We start from the raw sequence: 17840 nt of genomic DNA on the forward strand, positions 1-17840 counted from the left end.
TGTCTAGTCAAAAAGTAAAATGGACCCCAGTCCAAACCTATCCATAAAGATGGAGTGTTATCCATAGAGGCCTCTCGGTCTTTCCAGTACTCACTCCTGGATCTTGATTTGATTATGTATTTAACCAAAGTCCCTTTTAAGGCAAAAAAGTTATCGTCAGTCTTAAAAATTCCCAAAGAATGTACTAATCTCAAGTTCCAGAACTTACAACAAAACCAATCTTCTTTATGTTGAGATATATTTCCCTGATCTCCTTCCACCAACTTGTCAATTCTTTGCACACTTTGACCAGTGTCTGGTTGCCACAACTTTCATTCCCGCTCACTCTGTGTGTCCCCTGTAGGTCGATTGCGGTCTCCTTACCCACTATTCTATAGAGTTCTACAATGTTTTTCTGACCCTTCGGGGGTTATGACTCTGTTTCTCTCTGGTTCCTGTGACCCTTCTGGGTGGAAAGCCATTCAGGCTTCTCAGGCTCTCGCCACCCATTATCTGCTTGGTCTCTCTCTTGGGTTCTCTGGGACCCTCTGTTGAGGTTAGGGTCCCGTTCTCTTCTCACTTGCCACTTCATTTCTCCTTCTCTACCCAGTTCACCTGTGGCATGGCGGTCCTTGCTCCAGGGAAGGTCAGTCATGGTAGCTTGAGAGCAGATGGTCTCGTTCTCTGGTCGCCTCAGCGTCTCGATAGGAAATAGGCCCATCACATCCAATACGTGGGTGTGCCTCCCAGTCTCCTCCGCTCTGCACAGCCTTGCTTTCTCCAGCCTTGCAAGTCTCTTCTAGGGACATATTCCATCCCCCACTGGCGTTCTCTTGCTTCTGCAGTTCTGCCTGCTCTGCATGCACTGTTCAGCTCCTCCCCATGTACACGCCCACACGTCAGGTAGTCTTGGCTCTGGGAGTCTTCTCCTCTTTTTCAAGGGTCCTTGGCCCTTCATCTGTCCCCCACCCTTAGAAGGGGCGTGTTCTTCACAACAGGTGATCAACAGGTAGGGGATTCACCAAAGTACATTTTGTACAAGGAGTTCCCTAAGGGAATGGGAGTCCAAGTCCCATAGCGGGTGTCACTCCCATGGGAGGGTTATGCTGAGCGGGCTCACCTCCCTACCCTCAAAGGAGAATGGACGAATTCCTGGGATTCGTCACAATATCCAATTAGGTAATAGAAAAAAGGAAACAGGATATAAACAGAATCGGTTTATCTTTTTCTGCTTTCACCCGCAGATTGTCCCGTAGGAGACTGAAGACTACACATGGACTGTGGCAGGTCAGACAAGAGGACATGTTTGAACAAGATGATTTGAACAAGAGGGTTTATTGTAAAAATGTAAAGAAAACCTACTCGAGGCCCCAGTTCTATGATGAATTCCCTATGCTAAAAAACAAATGAGTACTAGTCAGGATATCTCACAAAAATAAACTCTGTTCTGTGTCAAAACTATGCGAATCTATTTCTGCCCTACCACCATGAAAAGAAAGAAACAAATAGGGACTAAGCTTCAGCTTAGCATAGTGTTACTTCCTGAAGGGTGTGGAAGGAGGAGACGGACACACAGGTGCATTGTTGTGGTTATAGACTTATTTGGGTCAAAATAAAAAAAGAATAAAAAAAAACTGTCCAACAATAAGAGGGGTTTCCCTGCCTCAACTAAATACCAAGGACTCCCGTCAGGTAAAGAAAATAGTCCACCGCCCTGTGTCAAAACATATTTCTGTCCCTTACACGCTTAACTAACTAGGAAAAAAACAGGGATCCTCCTAGTCCAGAAGAGTGACTCCCTTCTTCTGGACTGAGGCTTTGTGTTGACCTCCTGGTGAGGAGACGTGTTCTCCAGATTGTAGAAACAAAAAGTTCCAACAGTTCTCTTGGAGGACTTCTCAGTCACTGGCAGGCACATACAAAAAAAGTCTCTTTAAATTATGTATTCTATTCACAATAGCAGGGGGATGGCTCCCTCCCTCTGGCTCCTCTTGAACTCACTGACAACTCATCAAGCAATGGGGGAATCTCTCCCTTCCCCGGGTCTTTACTTAGAATTTCTAGATAGTTCAACAAGCAGTGGGGGAAATCTCTCTTCCCCTGGTCTTTCTCAGACCTTTCAAGCAGTTCTACCAACGGTGGCAGAATCTCTCCCTACCCCTGGCCTTTTTCATCCCTTTTTAGGATGCCAGAGGAAATGACTCCTTTATCTATGGCTCCTTTGCAGTTTTTCGTATCCCCAGCAGGAATGATTCCCCCCTTCCCCTGGTTGGTTTCCAGCTGCTCTATTTGGAAGGTAAACCTGGTTCACTATCCTGCCAGGCACCTCTATTGTTTATATAGTGGTTGTAATAACTTCCCTGTATTTGGGGTTCCCAGACCCTTGTTCCAATCACTAAAGGAAGAGACCAAGTTCTGCTGGCACAAAACATCTCCATTTCCCCCAGGAACCTTAGGATGTCTCCTAGGGATTTCTTGAGCTCTCCTAAATTCACCCTGAGTCCAATCAAGGTACCCGAGATGGAAAAAATACTCTCCACCATGAAACCAACCTCCTGTGTAGAACATTTGCTGCCACCTAAAATTATCTTGGAGCACAGCATCCTCTTCACCCCTTTGACACGGTTCTTCAACTCATCTTTTCGGGACAAGTGCTTCCCCTCTGCCATTAAGGTAGCCATGGTTAATATGCCCTCTCCCCAAAAAGATTGGCCACGGACCTAGAAACCCTGCAAACCTCAGGCCCATAACAAACTGCCACTTTCCCCTAAAGATCTTGGACAAAGTCGCAACATTACAGTTACAAACCCATGTCGAGACCAATAATATCCTACATGAGGGGCAATCACGTTTTAGGCCGGCCCACAGTACCAAAACAGCCTTAATAGACCTTCAATCATACATGCTAAGGATTATGGAGAAGGGAAAAGCAAGCCTGCGGGTCCTTTTGGACCCCTCTGCAGCTTTTGACTTGCTGGACCATCAATGTCTTCTACACACACTCTAGTATCCATAGGAAATTTCTCTAGCGGTGCTACCGAATGGTTCGAATCTTTCTTGACTCACTGGGTCTAGAGTACAGTGGGGCGATGCCCTCTCCCCACACGCAACCATTCCCTGAGGGGGCCCACAGGGGGCCAGCCTGTCACCTGTGCTGTTTAACATGTACATCCAGCCTCTATGTGCCGTATTGGAGAGTATGGGCACTTACTATACCAACCACGTGGACAACACGCAGTTAGTCATTGAACTCAGTGGGGACAACACACCAAAGACTCAGCTAAACTCCTCTCGATCTTCAATCGGGTTTAGTTCTGGATGTCCGAGAACTGGATGTACATTAATGGAGGGAAAAAACAGAGCTTCTCATTATCGGCCCCCACCAAGCCAGGACTAAGCGCAACAGTAGTTATGATACTTTCTGCATTAATCAAACCAGGATCCCTATTCAGACAAAGGTAAAATGGTTAGTAGAAATTGCAACTACCAACTTCATCTTCTTAGAAATATTCGGCCACTCCTCACTGAAAAAATGCAGCCACAATCGCCTGTGCCATCATCCTACCAAGGCTGGACTATTGCAATTCACTGCTTCTCTGGGCTAGCATTTCCAGCTAAAAAAAGATGCCAGCGGATCCAAAATGATGCTGTATGCATCATTAAAAGGGTCCCTTGGAAGGAACACATATCTAAACACCGGAAAGACCTGTACGGCTGTCCATAGCGGACCGCATCAGTTTCAAAATGTGCAGCAACGTACACTGTTGCCTTTATGGCAATTTCCCCTCGTACCTGAAAACAGCAAAAACTCTACGCTCAATGGACAAAGCTTTGGCATCAACGACAAGAGGCATGGGCAAATAATTCCCAACTACGTGCAGCCCAGTTGTGGAGCTACCTTCCATGGAAGATGAGACATGAAGAGACTCTCCTAAATTTCAGGAAAAACATAAAAACAACACGTTTTAGATAATTGACTCATACACCCTATTCTTGACCTATTTCTTGTCCCATTTCCATTTGTTGGTCTTCGTGTTCATGTGCGCCCTGATGCCCGCAGGCTGTTCGGCGCGTTATAAATAAATAAATAAATATGCAGTTTTTCCTTTAAAGTCTCTCTCACAGGCTTTCCTCCCAGCCTTTAACTCCAGGGTACTTTTACTCTTCTTGAGGGTTGCCTAGATCTGCCCTCCGTTCCCACAACCAGCTCCGGCAGACACCTACCTTTAGGGAACTTCCATTTGGGATCCAGCCGGCTCCAGTGGTCTAACTCTTCTGCCCGTGCTCTCTGCATCGTCCTCCCCAGCCAAGGCATCTGCCTAGCTGCCGCTTGCTGCTACTCTGCTTTGCCGGCGTGCATGCACGGTTCCTTCCCTCAGGGCAAAAGGTCACTCTTCCTTCAACCCTTTTTGGATGCTTCAGCTTCTCGCCTCACGTCTTGGTTCCTCTGGTCTCCCTTCCATGCTCCACCGACCTGCTTGCAGCTCCGAGGGATGACTGAATAAACTCTTAAGTCCTCCTTCCCTTTTTATGTATTGGCAGCTTACTGATTGTCCATATTGACTAGACTGTTGGAATTGGTTACGCTGAGCGCTCTCCATTACTCTGTGCCTCCTCTTTGTCCCAGTACTAATGTTATTCCCCTAAACTGGGTTGCTTGGAATCTTCGTCTCAGTACTTTTGCAGGATTCATACATGGCGTCCCTACTCTTCTTCGTCTCAGTACTTTAGAAAATGTTTGGATGCTTTACTTTACATAGGGAGATGGAAGAGTGTGGAATCATGTTACCCTGTACACGGTAGGGAGATGAGGGAGGGTATACAGCATTCTTCCCTGATAATCAACCCCAGTCCCACAGGGAGAGATGTGTGATTCCCTCCCATGAGATCCACCCGCTGAGTTCCACCGCCAAGGGGACAATCAGGTAGCAGCCTCACCTCCCTCATGGGGATGGGCTCCCCCTAGGGAAGCAGGGAACAATATCATAGAATTTGTCACACTCCCCTTTGGGAAAACTAGTGGTGGCTGGTTTTCTGACACCCCCTCAAAAGAGTTCAGTCTCTTCCAACTCTCAGCTTCGTAGATTGGTCCAGTCCAAACCAACAAAATACATGTTTCTCAGCTTTAGCTAATACAATATCCTTGTCAGGAGTCAGAACGGTTCCTAAATCATACCTTCTTCTGCAATGTATTCTCCTGAACTGGGTAGGGTGGCATTCCAAACAAAAACTATGTTCACCCTTTGTCAATTCTGCATGGTTCACATTCTTGGCATTGTGTAGGTTGTGTATCTGCTCTGCACTGTTGGGTGACCTCTTCTTACAACCCCTCATGGGGTGTCCAATCTGTCGGCCCCAGTTGGGCCAAGGGCTCATTCAGTCTTGCTGTGCCTTTTTTCTTTCACCCCCTCCTAGGGTACTCTGTTTCTCAGCCAGTCTTGGACTGTCGCCTAAGACCCCCCTAACCCCCCCTGTTTGGTCCCCTTCTTTCACCCCCTCATTGGGAATTGAGTCTAAGCCCCATGATGGCTACAGGCTCATTCAACCCTGTGCTGTGTGTTTCATTCCCCCCCCGCCCCCCTCTCCTCCTTGGAGTATTCAGAGTGTCAGTCACAAGTGGGCTATGGGCTCCTACATCCTGGTTCGGTGTCTGCTTCCCGCGCCCTCCAACCAGTCCCTGTATACAGCTGCGTACCTTCTTTTCACCGGTGGAAGACTGTACTGGAGTCGGATTCTCTGCCCTTCCGAATCCGTGCTGACTACACCTCTTCGGTCTGCACAGCTGGCTGGTTTGCTTTTCTTCTCCCGATTCTGAACTTCGCAATCTACATGACAGGACGCTGGTACTTCTTGTTGCTTCTTTGCTGGCTTCCAATTTAAGCGGTTACTGCGTTGTTGGGGGTCTCCGCCTTTGTCAAACCAACAGCATTCCTAGCGTTATCCCACATATCCACCCATCACGTCCTCTGCGTGTCTCTCCATTCTTCGCCTGAGGGAGCGCCTCCCTCCTCTGCTTGTCTGCAGAGGCTGGCGCTCGGTGCTATACAGCCGATTCTCTCCTCCTTGATTGGCTTATTAACTTTAAATACCTCCCTGAAATGAAGCTACCATTGGTCATTGGTTTCACCAAGAGGCGATAACGAGTACAGGTCAGAAACCAAGCTATTCACTTTATGGGGGCCCTGTATATTATTACCCCAACTAACATGTGGGTCTTGGAAGTAAAGTGAGGTTGGATGGAACCCAGACTTGTGCATTCATTGTGCCCAAAAGGGAGTTTGGGGGAATCGCCCCAGTGGGATCCTGCTTGCCCTAGCCCCTAACGAGGGTATCGAATAGCAGGCTCACCTACCTAGTCCCAAAGGGGGTGGTTCCCCCTGTATGCAGAAGGGATGAATTCCTTGGATTCGTCACAGAACTTACTGCGTGTCAACCTGCTACAGAGCTGCCCATAAATGCAATGTTTCCACCACTATGAGAGAAACAAGAAGTCTCACTCTAATACCAGAGTCTTCCAATAACTATATAATAGAAGAGGCTTAGAAAAGCCTTCTGTGTCCATGTTCTTCTCTACATCCACAGGTGGTGTCAGAAGTGGGATGAAGACAACAACCTGGGAGGCCCAGCAGTAACAGTTATCGCAACTCCAAAGTCAACAGACGCAAGGCAACCAGCAAGCCTTTCTGCATGCAATCCAGGTGCTGGGCTCCAGCACAGGAGAAACACCAGTAGAAATAACAGGAGTCATTGATTTAACTCACCAAAGGGGTTGCCTCTACTCACGCACATCCCACAGTGCCTCGTTTTACAGAACTTCACCACAGGGAATACCTTGCCTACTTCTTTACCAAAGTTGAATTGGTAGCCGGTAGTGCCCAGTGACCTGAAGAATGATGGGGCCAATGTATTGCTATATGCCAATGGGGCAATTATAAATGGTCTATCAAGCCGCTAACACGATGGGGGCTACCCCTTAAGAGGATATTAGGAAAACTATCTTGGAGTGACTGGGTCTGCATAAGGAGACATACTGAGAGATTCTGGGAAACCAAACTAAAACCTCACAACTATACTACCATATTTTAGCTGACAAATGGCTTGAGCCTGCTTTGACGACTGTCATCGATCAATTCATAGAGAGCTTGCTCAGTCCAATACAGCAGAGGGTGCAACAACATCACGGACCAGCCTTAACTAAGCGATTAAAATATCATCAACCTACCAGAAAACTGGACTATGTGGTTTGATTTTGTATATGTGTGGAGTAGACAGCCCAACCCCTTCCAGATGGTAACTAACCCCGAACAGGGAAGAACCTTGCATGAGAGGAAGAGTGTAGCACTCGTAAAATGGGAGATGAGAGCAGCCAGAGCCCAAAAAGAAATTTGCCCGAATTACCCTAATGTCAAGACAACCCCAACGATATTAGTGCAGGGAATGGAGGCTGTGAGGAATCTGAGGGCATCCTCGCTCCTTTCTCTAAACTAGCCTCTACCCAGGTGACCAGGGAAAGGCCAAAGCTACCCAGAGAGAGGCCGGGTGCCTGTTCGGGAGGGGCTGCATGTGTCGAGGTCCTACGCACAACCAGCGGAAAACAGATAAAACAACTTACACAGTGAGTTTGAGGCAAGTGGGTGACTCCCGGGCACGCCAATGTTGTCCTTGCGTGCACACCGGTCCTTTCACTCATGTGTGGGTGAACGAAGTGCAGACAAGTCATATGAATATCGAACTTTTAGAACCCAGTGCAAGCATTGCCAAGGGCCAAGAGAGAACAAGTGTTGCCAAGAAAGAACAAGGATTGTCAAGTTGTCCTATGGCCAGAAGAGGAAGCTTTGTTGTGTTTGACATTGATGACCTCTTGGGAAATCTGGTAGGAGAATACACCAGTTCCCAAGTGAGGGAACATTTGCTTTGTGAACTTTTTTGAGAACTTTTCCAGAGAAGAGGGGCTGGGACACACCTCGTGCTTGTCAGTTAGAAGTGTTGTGGGAACCTTTGAGAACTGTATCTTGACGAAAGTGAATAACCTTTCGTTGGACAAACAGGGCTGTGACACCCCCATTTGTCCTTTTGAAGTGCATGAAAGCTTGAGGAAGGGAATCCCTTCTCAGGCCATGAGCTGTGAAGTGCCAGTGGAACATTTGTTGAACATATTTTGAGACTCAGCCCTTACACATTTTGATCCAAGTAGTAAGTGAGGGCAAGAATATGTTTGGACACAGACAGAACATTTAATTGGGACTTGCTGACATATACTGGTCTTAGTTAGGTAGTGAAAATCCGCCTTAGAATAGGGCAAGCCAGGCCTTTTCCCAACCCCATCTTCCTTTCAATAAAAGTTTATAGTCAAAACTACATATGTTTTGTCCGTTTCTGCTTCATGATGCCTTCACCTGACATATAGCCAAGCTTTGTCCCAGCTGAAGGTACGACAGAACCTATGGAGACGAGCGCTTTTTCTACTCAACCCGAGGGCCAATCCTCACGAAGAAGATAACCATGATCATATCCTACACTTATGAAGTACAACTAGATGAGGCCCCCCTAAGTATGCCATATTGGTTAGCGGCGGCCGACGGCCGTTTGTACTGGTGTTGGGATCCCAAGAGATGATAGCAAGCCCAATATATATATTTGCTGCATAAATATATAGAAGCATACCCCTCCAGACATGTAACACTACAAGTATGAGACAAGACAATGGGAGCAGAGGTGGCAATGCTTCCCGTTCTTCCAGACCCTGTAGGTCATACGATTAGACATACCGGAATTTGAGAACCTCGTATGAGTCTTAGAACCAGAGTGGTGCGATGAAGCCCCCTCCTGAACCATCAAGTTGGAATACACAGAAGAAAAGAAGAGCAAACTGAAAATCATCAGAGCCAGACTACCATTATTGGGTTACGGGAATCTAAACAGTGCAAGTACCCGGAAATCTTACCAGTGAAATCTCCTGCCGAACTTAGTCGGATCCTGAAGATTGAGCTCCTCCTCCTCCTCTTGCTCCTCCCCCTCCACACCAGCTGATCTCCATATTTCTCAGCATTCATATTGAGCAAATGGATTCCTAAAACGATCCCTCAAGCTATTTCTTGGATCCGTCCTTCTTCCAAAGGTCCACCCCCAAATCCTGAAGGATTTGCCTTGTACTTTACTTTGGAGGTCTGTACCACGGGGAGGCAGACCACCTACCCCATGTACTAATGCGGTGGACGGCTGGCCTCCACGAGGGATAGGCCTTATTTATTCGAACGATGCGAGCGACAGTTGTGTAAGTCCATTAGATCATCCAAAATGTGACACCACACCAAAGCCACTGGTGCTCTCTTGTTTGGGTTCCAAAACAAGATGGGTACGCTAGTTTCTGAACAGACATCAGACAGCTCAACAAGGTATAACATACGAATCTTAACCCATATCCATAGTGGATGAGCTCATTCAAAATCCGGGGGCGCAATGGTCTCAGGAGGATAGCTCAGGGGCAACGTGCTCGCCTTGGCAGCAAGACGACGCAGAGCAACAGGTCTGATCCCCGGGTCCACGCTTAGAAACCTTTGGGTACTAAGCATGTTATAAATAACCAATTACAATTATTTTATTTCAACATAAAAGAGCTTAGCAAGGAGCATAAGCAAATTCCATTGCAGACTGAAAATAAAGAAGATAGCGTTTGCCACCCCTGAAGGACTATACCTGTGTTGCCCTTTGGGGTGAATGGCACACCAACCACCTTACAATGCCTGACAGACAATTAACTCCAAATGTGACTACACCACTGTCTATCTGGACAAACTCAATCTTCAGCACAGCCTGGTGGGACCATTTAATCCACTTGACCGGATACTATCCATAGTAATGAAGAATGGGGTCAATATCACCCCGTGAAAGACTGGTGTGATGAATCCAGTGAGATCATCACTAGAAACTCGGTATGGGGGCATTTTCTCATGTGCATGGGAAAGGCAGCCCTGCTACCTGATCCTGACCCTGGGGGGTGGTTTCTAGTAGGAAGATCACATGGGAGGGGACTCATCCAGGGAGACAATGGAGATCTCATCTCATAATCCCTGAAACGTGAATGACTTACTGTAAAATAGAACTAATAACACAATCTTCTATGGACTTCAAATCCCATAATGCTAAAAGTACTGGGATGAGAAAGAGGAGCTCAGGGGCAATTTAGACACAGAATATTCAAAGGTGGGGTCTAGTTGCTGTCACTCAAAGCACCCGAGCAGGATATTTAAAACCCAAGATGAGGCCCAGCTGTAGATTCAAGGGAAAGAAGGTGAAGCAGAAGAAGACGGCCAAGGAGCTTTAAATGGTCGTGCAAGAGGCAAAGCTGAGGGAGTTGAAGCCATACAAGGTGCAGTAGCAGCCACGGAAAGAAGCACACCAGCAGAAGACACCACTGCAGAGAACGCGCAGCGGAAAGCAGCATACCAAGAAGAAGCCCAGCTGAGGAGACGTGCTTCCAGAGCAGCGTGTGGCAGACCCGTGAAGCCTTGAAAGATCAACAGAGCTGTCATCGCTCTCGAGGACAGACACACAACTTACCTGAGGCTCACAGAAGCGGGAGAGAAAGCAGACTGAAGGCAGAGGAACTGTGGCGAATCGCGACAGCAGATGGGAGCCACAGCAGAGAACCAGCGAGTTGACAGAGTGTTAATGCTGACCCCGGGGCGCTCTTTACACAAAAGCTGTCACAACGCAATAATTTTGAATACTGAACAATTGACAAATCAAAGCAGAACTTGTTTTCTGAATACCGAACAGTTAAAGAAAACAAAGCAAAGTGTCAAAGACCAAAGTTCCCTTATAAGGGATTACAAGAGGGGAACATTTATAACCAGTATTAGCCACAGCCAAGAGGCTGTCAAAAGACTTTGGGAAAAGCCTCTAACCAATACCAACCATAGCCAAGAGGCTACGAGAAGACCATTTTAAGACAAACACTGGAAAAAGCTCATAACCAGCATTACCATCAGCAAATAAGTTGTGAGAAAATCTTAATAAAGCAACCAAGGCATAAAATACCTTTTAAGAAATATACTTTTGGGAAAGCTTATATCTCACATTGCCAACAGCCAAGGGACTGTGAAACCATAACAAAAGACTGGTGTGGAGAATACTGTAATCAATATTGCCATCAAGTTTGAAATTAGTTGCAGGGGTTTTCTTCCTGGCAGGCGAGTAGACCAGGAAGGAGCTGATTATAGTGGTTAGTACGGGCAGGCGAGTGAACCAGGAAAGAAGATGGTGGTTTGATATCTTTGTGGCAAAAGATGTGTGGAAAGAACCACACATATTAAGATATTTCATGTACTTTAACATTTGTTTGACAAGAGGTAGTATCACTGAGACAAGTTGCTTTTTGCTATCCTGATGAAAGTTTATTTCAAGAAGTACTGAGAGAGATTGAAGTGATTGAAGTGCTATCTTGACAAGAAGTAATTCATTTGGAGGTAGTGGTATATGTTAACAGAACAAATGCATAGTTTTTGAACTTGTGGTTTTTGAAAGAAAGTCAATCAGCCTTTCAAAGGAAATATTGTGGAAGACATTGATTTCTTTGAATGATCAACCAACTGTGGTGGAAAGGACATCTGTTGCATCTCCAAGAATGACAGTGATTGAAAAAGACTTTTCTTTTGCCTAGAACCGAACTTTGTTAAATCAGAACTGTATCAGCAGAACAAGAAAATATATAAGAGGGAAACCCCGAAGGGAACTCACTCCAATCAGAACTGTAGTCAAAGTATTCCTGAATTTATCAAGAAGAAGGAAATACAACCCATGGTATCAAGGAGTGCTTTCAAGAACATTTGAGTTTGAATTACGAAACTGTTTTGTTGAACTAAAGTTATCATATTTTCCTTGTAGAATTTTATTGTGCATTTTAGTGTGAGGGTCAGAGATATTTTGGACACTAGGTCATTTTTCTTTAGTTTAAGTTTGCTAGGCAGGGACCTCTCCATTAGGTTAGGTAAAGTTAGGTGTTATAACATTGCCTGAGTGTTACTCTGTGGCCGTCTCACATTTCTGACTCCTCACACAAGGCAGTCAGAAAGCAAGACAGGCCAAGTATCTGGGGTATACGGTGGGCAGCAGGGTCATCACAAGTGAACAAGGTAGTGGTTAACAGCCAGCTTCCTTTCACCACCATGACCACAGGAGTTGCACATACCTTTTGGGTTTAGAAGTATATTGCTGAAGGTTCATGCCTCACTTCACCACCATGGCAGCCACCCTTATGGACCTCCTGGGGCCATCCTCCAATACCAGCCCAAAGTACAGCTAACAGACAGTCCAGGCTTTTTAGACATTAAAGAGCATAACTGCTAACAGGCCTCTGTTAAGAGATCTTAGTTTTACAATCTAATTTATGCTACAAACAGCTGTGTCAGGGGTAGGCCTGGGTGCAGTTCTGTGTCAAGAAGAGTTCGATGGGCTCCCCCCAGTGGTTTTCATCAGCTGTGAAGTCTACCTGCATGAGATTCATTAATCCACAACTAAGAATGATGCCTAGCAAGTAAAAAGGTGGGAGTGTCACTGTAGTATTTCCTCCTGGGTCGTCCCTTTACACTTTTCAGAGACCAGGTCCCACTTACATGGTTACCCTGTAAAAAGGATTCCAAACAACGCGTTCTTCAATGGTTTCTGGTGCTACAACTGTTCTCAGTTTCAACTGTGCATAAAGCAGGCAAGATGCAATACCAATGCAGACTTCCCGTCCAGGTGGCAGCCCCCGCCCTAACGCCAGGACTTGTGTGAGGGTGATGTCTCGGGAAGCAGATGACCACCAGAAGAGGGCGACAGCATACACCCCACCAGCCGCAAAGTCGCAAGGAGCCAGTGAGAGACTCAAGGAACCTGCACAGACATCAGGGGGCAACTGGGGGAGTGCCAACTTAATGGAAGGAGAGAGAGCGGAGTCGCAGAGAAGGCCAGACCCTGAGGCCCGCCCCTTCTGGCTTCCCTTCAACAACTGGAAGGGAGGGAGGCGAACCACAATGCTGTAAGGGAGTCGAAGGAGGTCAGGCAGCAAGGAGAGCAACACCACCCATATACCTGCACAAAAGGAGCAGAGCCTCCACCCGGAAACAGCACACCAAAAACACCTGGGATAAAATCACCATGGCCAGAGCCAGCAGCCAGGGAAGCGCTGGTGAGGAGCCTGAGATAGCCATTTAGGGAATGGAAAGAAGAAGGAAAACCAGATCTGAACAAAAGGCAACCAGGAATCGGTTTGCTTTTTTTCTGTCCTTTCACATGTAGATTAACCCAGAGGATACTAAAGACTACTCCTGGGCGTATTGAGTGCCAAACTGCTACAGATCAACCCTTGAACCCTCTTCTGCAAGGTTTCCACCCATATTGGTGGGACAATAAGTCTCACAGGCTTCCACTTACAGTGTGTTAACCGAGACACAAAAGATTTGTGTCCAGAGACATCTGTACACCTACCGGGAACTAGTCAAGTGGTCAAGCTAGAATTCAGGTGTACCAATAACATAAAACCTTTGACACATTTAAGCATGGGTGGTGAAGGAGCAGTTCTCAGAAACAAACTATACAGTTATAAAACGTGATTTAACATGTTAAGCGTGTCCAGGCACCACAATTTTACTAAAAAAAGAAACAGGGGGTGGGTCTTGGCCCCACACAAAGTTTAAAATGAATACAAACTGATGATGTATATTTGGGGAGCTGTAGCATAGATACAAATGGATACAAATGTATTTCCACAGGCCCTAAACTGTTAAGGTAGCATCATCCCTTGTTCTGCACCACATGCAGCAGCCACCACTAACGTCCTCTGAAAACGTTCAATGGCTGGGGAAATGGCCTGCCCACCCAATATGCAGTTACAAATACCACCTGATAATCTTAATGATATTCTACTTTTCATGACAGATTACTTGCACATCAAATTCCTAAATTGTATTGATCGGCTATTTTCAGAGGGACATTTAAAAAAAAACGAAGATTAAGTCATGTAAAAACCAAGAAGGAAGTTGATTGATGTGTCAAGCAAAAATATGTACATCTGTGAAGTGTTGAGAGCAATTTCAGTGGCACGAACAGGGCAGAAACGAGACTGAAAAGTGGATACCAATAGAGTCAAGACAGCTGGGAAAGGTAGCACGCTAAAGAATTTACAGGAAAAGGGTTAGAGTGAAATGGGGCAATAGTGTAAAAAAGTAGTGTAGCCTAGTGTCGTGGCCAAGAGCAGGCCCCTTCCCAAGGGCCGGACGCAGCTTGCAGCAACTAAGCAATATGAGCAAATAAGGGGAGAGACACAGACTCGTGGTAAATCAAGCTTCTTGTATTAGGTAGCAAATACACAGCATACAGACATTATCAGTGGGGAAGCAGGACACAGTAGGACAAGTGTTTAGGAAGTTGGCACACAGAGCTCCCTCTAGGGCAACCCACCTAGAGTGCCGGCTTATATAGCATATCATAGCCAAACCCGAATGTTTCTGTGCTTTCACTTGTGACCTTGTGACGCAGTCCTGCAGGGACATTGTGTTGTATTATGAATAAGTGAAATTCGCAGTAAACCCTACGTTATCTCCCTTATATGGGGCTAATGCTATACTTGTAGAGAATAAGCGGAAGAGACGGTCTGACGTGTTATCTGCCACCGCAGGGGTGTTTGGCATGTCCGGGGTGCTGCATGTAGAGAAGGCAGAGGGAGGTGACATGGAGTGTCTGAGGCCGAAGTGTATGGGAGAGCCTAATGTAACAACCATAGCATTGCAAAACATAGCATAGTATTGCATAACATAGCATAGCAATCCTGCATAGTGTAGGGGAGGACTGGCCGCGAGGCCCTCCTCACCTGCAGCCTTCTCCCCAGGTGAGGACCATGACTCGGTGGGCGTCCCCTCATGCCACCCGGGCCCAGGTGGAGGAGGGCTCACCCGCCGACGACATTGCCCACACGTATCCGTTCCCTGCATATACCAAAATTCAGTTAGGCCTAGAAGCCATCTTGTCTAGCAAAGATGGCGTGAGTTCAGCGCACTGTAGCGCGGCCCCCACCTTTGGAGGGCCTTTCATGCATCTCTGCCGCCGCAGCACCATGGCAGCTCCGCTGCGAGCGCGTTCCCATGGGAAAGTTGGGTACGAGCTAACACCAGATATTAACACTGTAACAGTCTGTTATCCACAATGTAATACTGCACCCCGTGTGACCTGGTCCGCGAGGCCAGGGCGACGCAGAAATGAATTCAAGTAGTGGTATTAGTGAACTACTCTTCTTAAACAGAATCTGCAAACTATGAATTAGCCATAAAAGTGAAATGTTTATATGACTTCACATTGTGACTGTACTAATGCTGCTAGATCACAGAGAAAGTGTCCTTAAGTCATATGTAGACACATGAACCCCTATATGTCTTCTTAAGTCACCCATAGTGGCAACCGTCAATCTCTGTGGTCCATAATATAGTTCTACCTCATGTACCGTCGAATGTAGATAAATACTTAAACACTGTAGTAGATATAATACCATGTAATGAAAAGGTACTCGGACCGAATGTATTAAAGAAATGTGTAACGAAATTGAAATATAGATGTGTGTTTAAATAAGATCAAAATAAGGCAAAACATTATAAAAGTTCTGCATTCAAAAGTCAGCAACGCACGAGGAAAAAACCTTTGTGAATATATGCAAGGCCATTCTCCCTCCCACCCTACGAAGCCTGCCAGATGAAGAAGCTAAGGCATGTGCCGCGCTCCCTCACCTCCCCCAACCAAGCTGGAGCCGCTTCAGAGAGTCAGAGGCCCCGGTACCGCACCCAAGGCCACAGCCCGCCACCTGTGTTATTTACAGCACGGTAATAAACCCACGTTTGAATCCACAGATCTACCAGCACCCTCTCGTAAATCCCACAACCCCCCCTAGACCACCCCAAGAATCATGACCCCGTGCACAGACGACCCCCAACGCTGGGACAAGACACAGAGACCCATTTATATAATAACTTCTAACGCAGCAGACAGACATGTATCATTCGGCTCAGGCCCCAGAGCCCAGCCCCTCGACCTAAAATACCGGTCAATAGGACACAGGTAAATCTCACCCCAACCGACAACCACCAGACCTCTCACGAGGTGCATTCCTCATGTGTTGCATTTATTTTATAAGATAAACTGCTGAGCGATTTATTGATGAACTTAAAATGTCGTTTCTTGAATAACTGCAGTGTGCATGGCCTAGGGCAAACGAGTCAGGAAAGGTATTCATCTTTGTCACAGGCTGCCCCAGCATACCAACACCGCTCGGATGACCTCAAGCTGGCCTGCCAGGCCCAACCCAACCCACGAGGCTGACCAGTGACGTCCTCACGCCAAGACCAACCACGCTGCAGCAACACCTATAGTTAGTCGACGCCACCCAATCCCAATTAACTTGTGCCCCCTATAGTGTGTAGGTTCTGATGACGTTTTTTGTATTAGAAATACGCCTGTCTTTGCTATTGTCAGACAGAGCGCTCTCGGAGGTTGCAGAGTTCTTTGCATGCCCTATTCTTTGGATAAACTCCTACTTACGCTCACCCGCACTCTGTCTTGGCCTTATTCCCATTACGGGAGAGTCCCTTATTGTCTCTCATTGCGGGGAGGATCGTGCTGAAATTGGGGGCGCTTCCTTTCAATAGCATAGCAATCCTGCCACATCCCTTAATAAGGCATTTCTAACAGTAGGTAGAAAAGTAACATTCTCAATGAATTAGTAAATATGTGGCTGGCGGAAGTGGAGTTCATGATGGAAGATAAGTAGATATGGAATTACGGGTGAGAGTAGTGTGGATGGCAAGAGGGTATAGAGGCTAAAATAGGGTTGGATGTAGACAGATCCCAGATTCAGTGATGAAGACTTTAAAAAAAAAAAAGAGGTAAACAGGATAACAAATAACAGAGATAGAGAGGAGGAAGGAAAGGAAAACAAATAGTCAATGGTTTGGAAGGAAATTACAAAGCAAAGTCATAGGCAGAGAGCGAAGAGCAGGTTCAAAAGATTGAGGTGCAGGAACAGGATTGAGGGAAATTAATAAATAATTGAATTAGGAGGCATATGGTAAAGATGGTCTAATAGCTTAGTTGTTCATCAGTGCATACATCAAAGTCATACGAGGAATGGGGAGATCAGAGTAGCAAAAGATGTGGGAGGGTGTGACTTTTCCCAGCATCACAAGTGGAGGTGGTAACTTAAGTTAGCTGGAGAATAAATGGTCTGATTACCCATAGGTTTCTCTGGGAAGCAGCAGGACAGATTGAGCACATTTCAAATGGAGGGATGAACATGAAATGAAATACTAACATGAACAACTTCTTTTAGTAACCAATGAAAAGACTTTCCACATAAACGACCTAGTGTAGATTCGGTATGTGTTGCTACTCTAGCCAAATCTACTCGCTCATGGGATAGGTTTTACTAGACAATTCAAACACAGTTATATGCATCTCTAGTAAGATGCAAATATTTAAGTGAAAACATACATGCAATGACAAGAAGAGAAAGCAACTCACTACTGTACAAAAGGATAGCATGACTCATGGTAAGCCTTGGTGTAAGAAATGCAACTCTAAACTATTTGGCATACACATACCTTTGCAGACCTGCCAAGTCTGCCCTCCTCCTGCCTTTGCCTCAAACCGGCTTCAGACAGAGACATTTTTTTCTCCAGCATATTCGACAAGTCTCACATTTCACCCTCATTTTACTGCAAGGCAAAAGACAAACCAGGATATTAAAAGATTTATTCATTAATCATAAGCAGCAACTAGTTTTACATGACAAATTCACAACATCAAAGTTAATCCAGAGCTAATATTAAATAGGAGCA

The 17840-nt window shown here is 46.1% G+C and overlaps 1 protein-coding gene across 2 annotated transcripts in view; it reads right to left on the reverse strand.

The window, feature by feature from the left end:
- USF3 (upstream transcription factor family member 3) overlaps window positions 1-17840 on the reverse strand; it is a 412604-nt gene that overhangs the window by 297130 nt on the left and 97634 nt on the right. For both annotated transcript variants that reach the window (XM_069635868.1, XM_069635867.1), the window contains one exon: window positions 17604-17717. In XM_069635868.1, coding sequence (XP_069491969.1) covers window positions 17604-17684 — 81 coding nt within the window. In that variant the 5' untranslated portion in view covers window positions 17685-17717. The remainder of the gene's footprint in view (window positions 1-17603; window positions 17718-17840) is intronic.

Source organism: Ambystoma mexicanum, chromosome 7p, assembly GCF_040938575.1.
Source record: "Ambystoma mexicanum isolate Mex_15411 chromosome 7p, UKY_AmexF1_1, whole genome shotgun sequence".
NCBI classification, from domain to species: Eukaryota; Metazoa; Chordata; class Amphibia; order Caudata; family Ambystomatidae; genus Ambystoma; species Ambystoma mexicanum.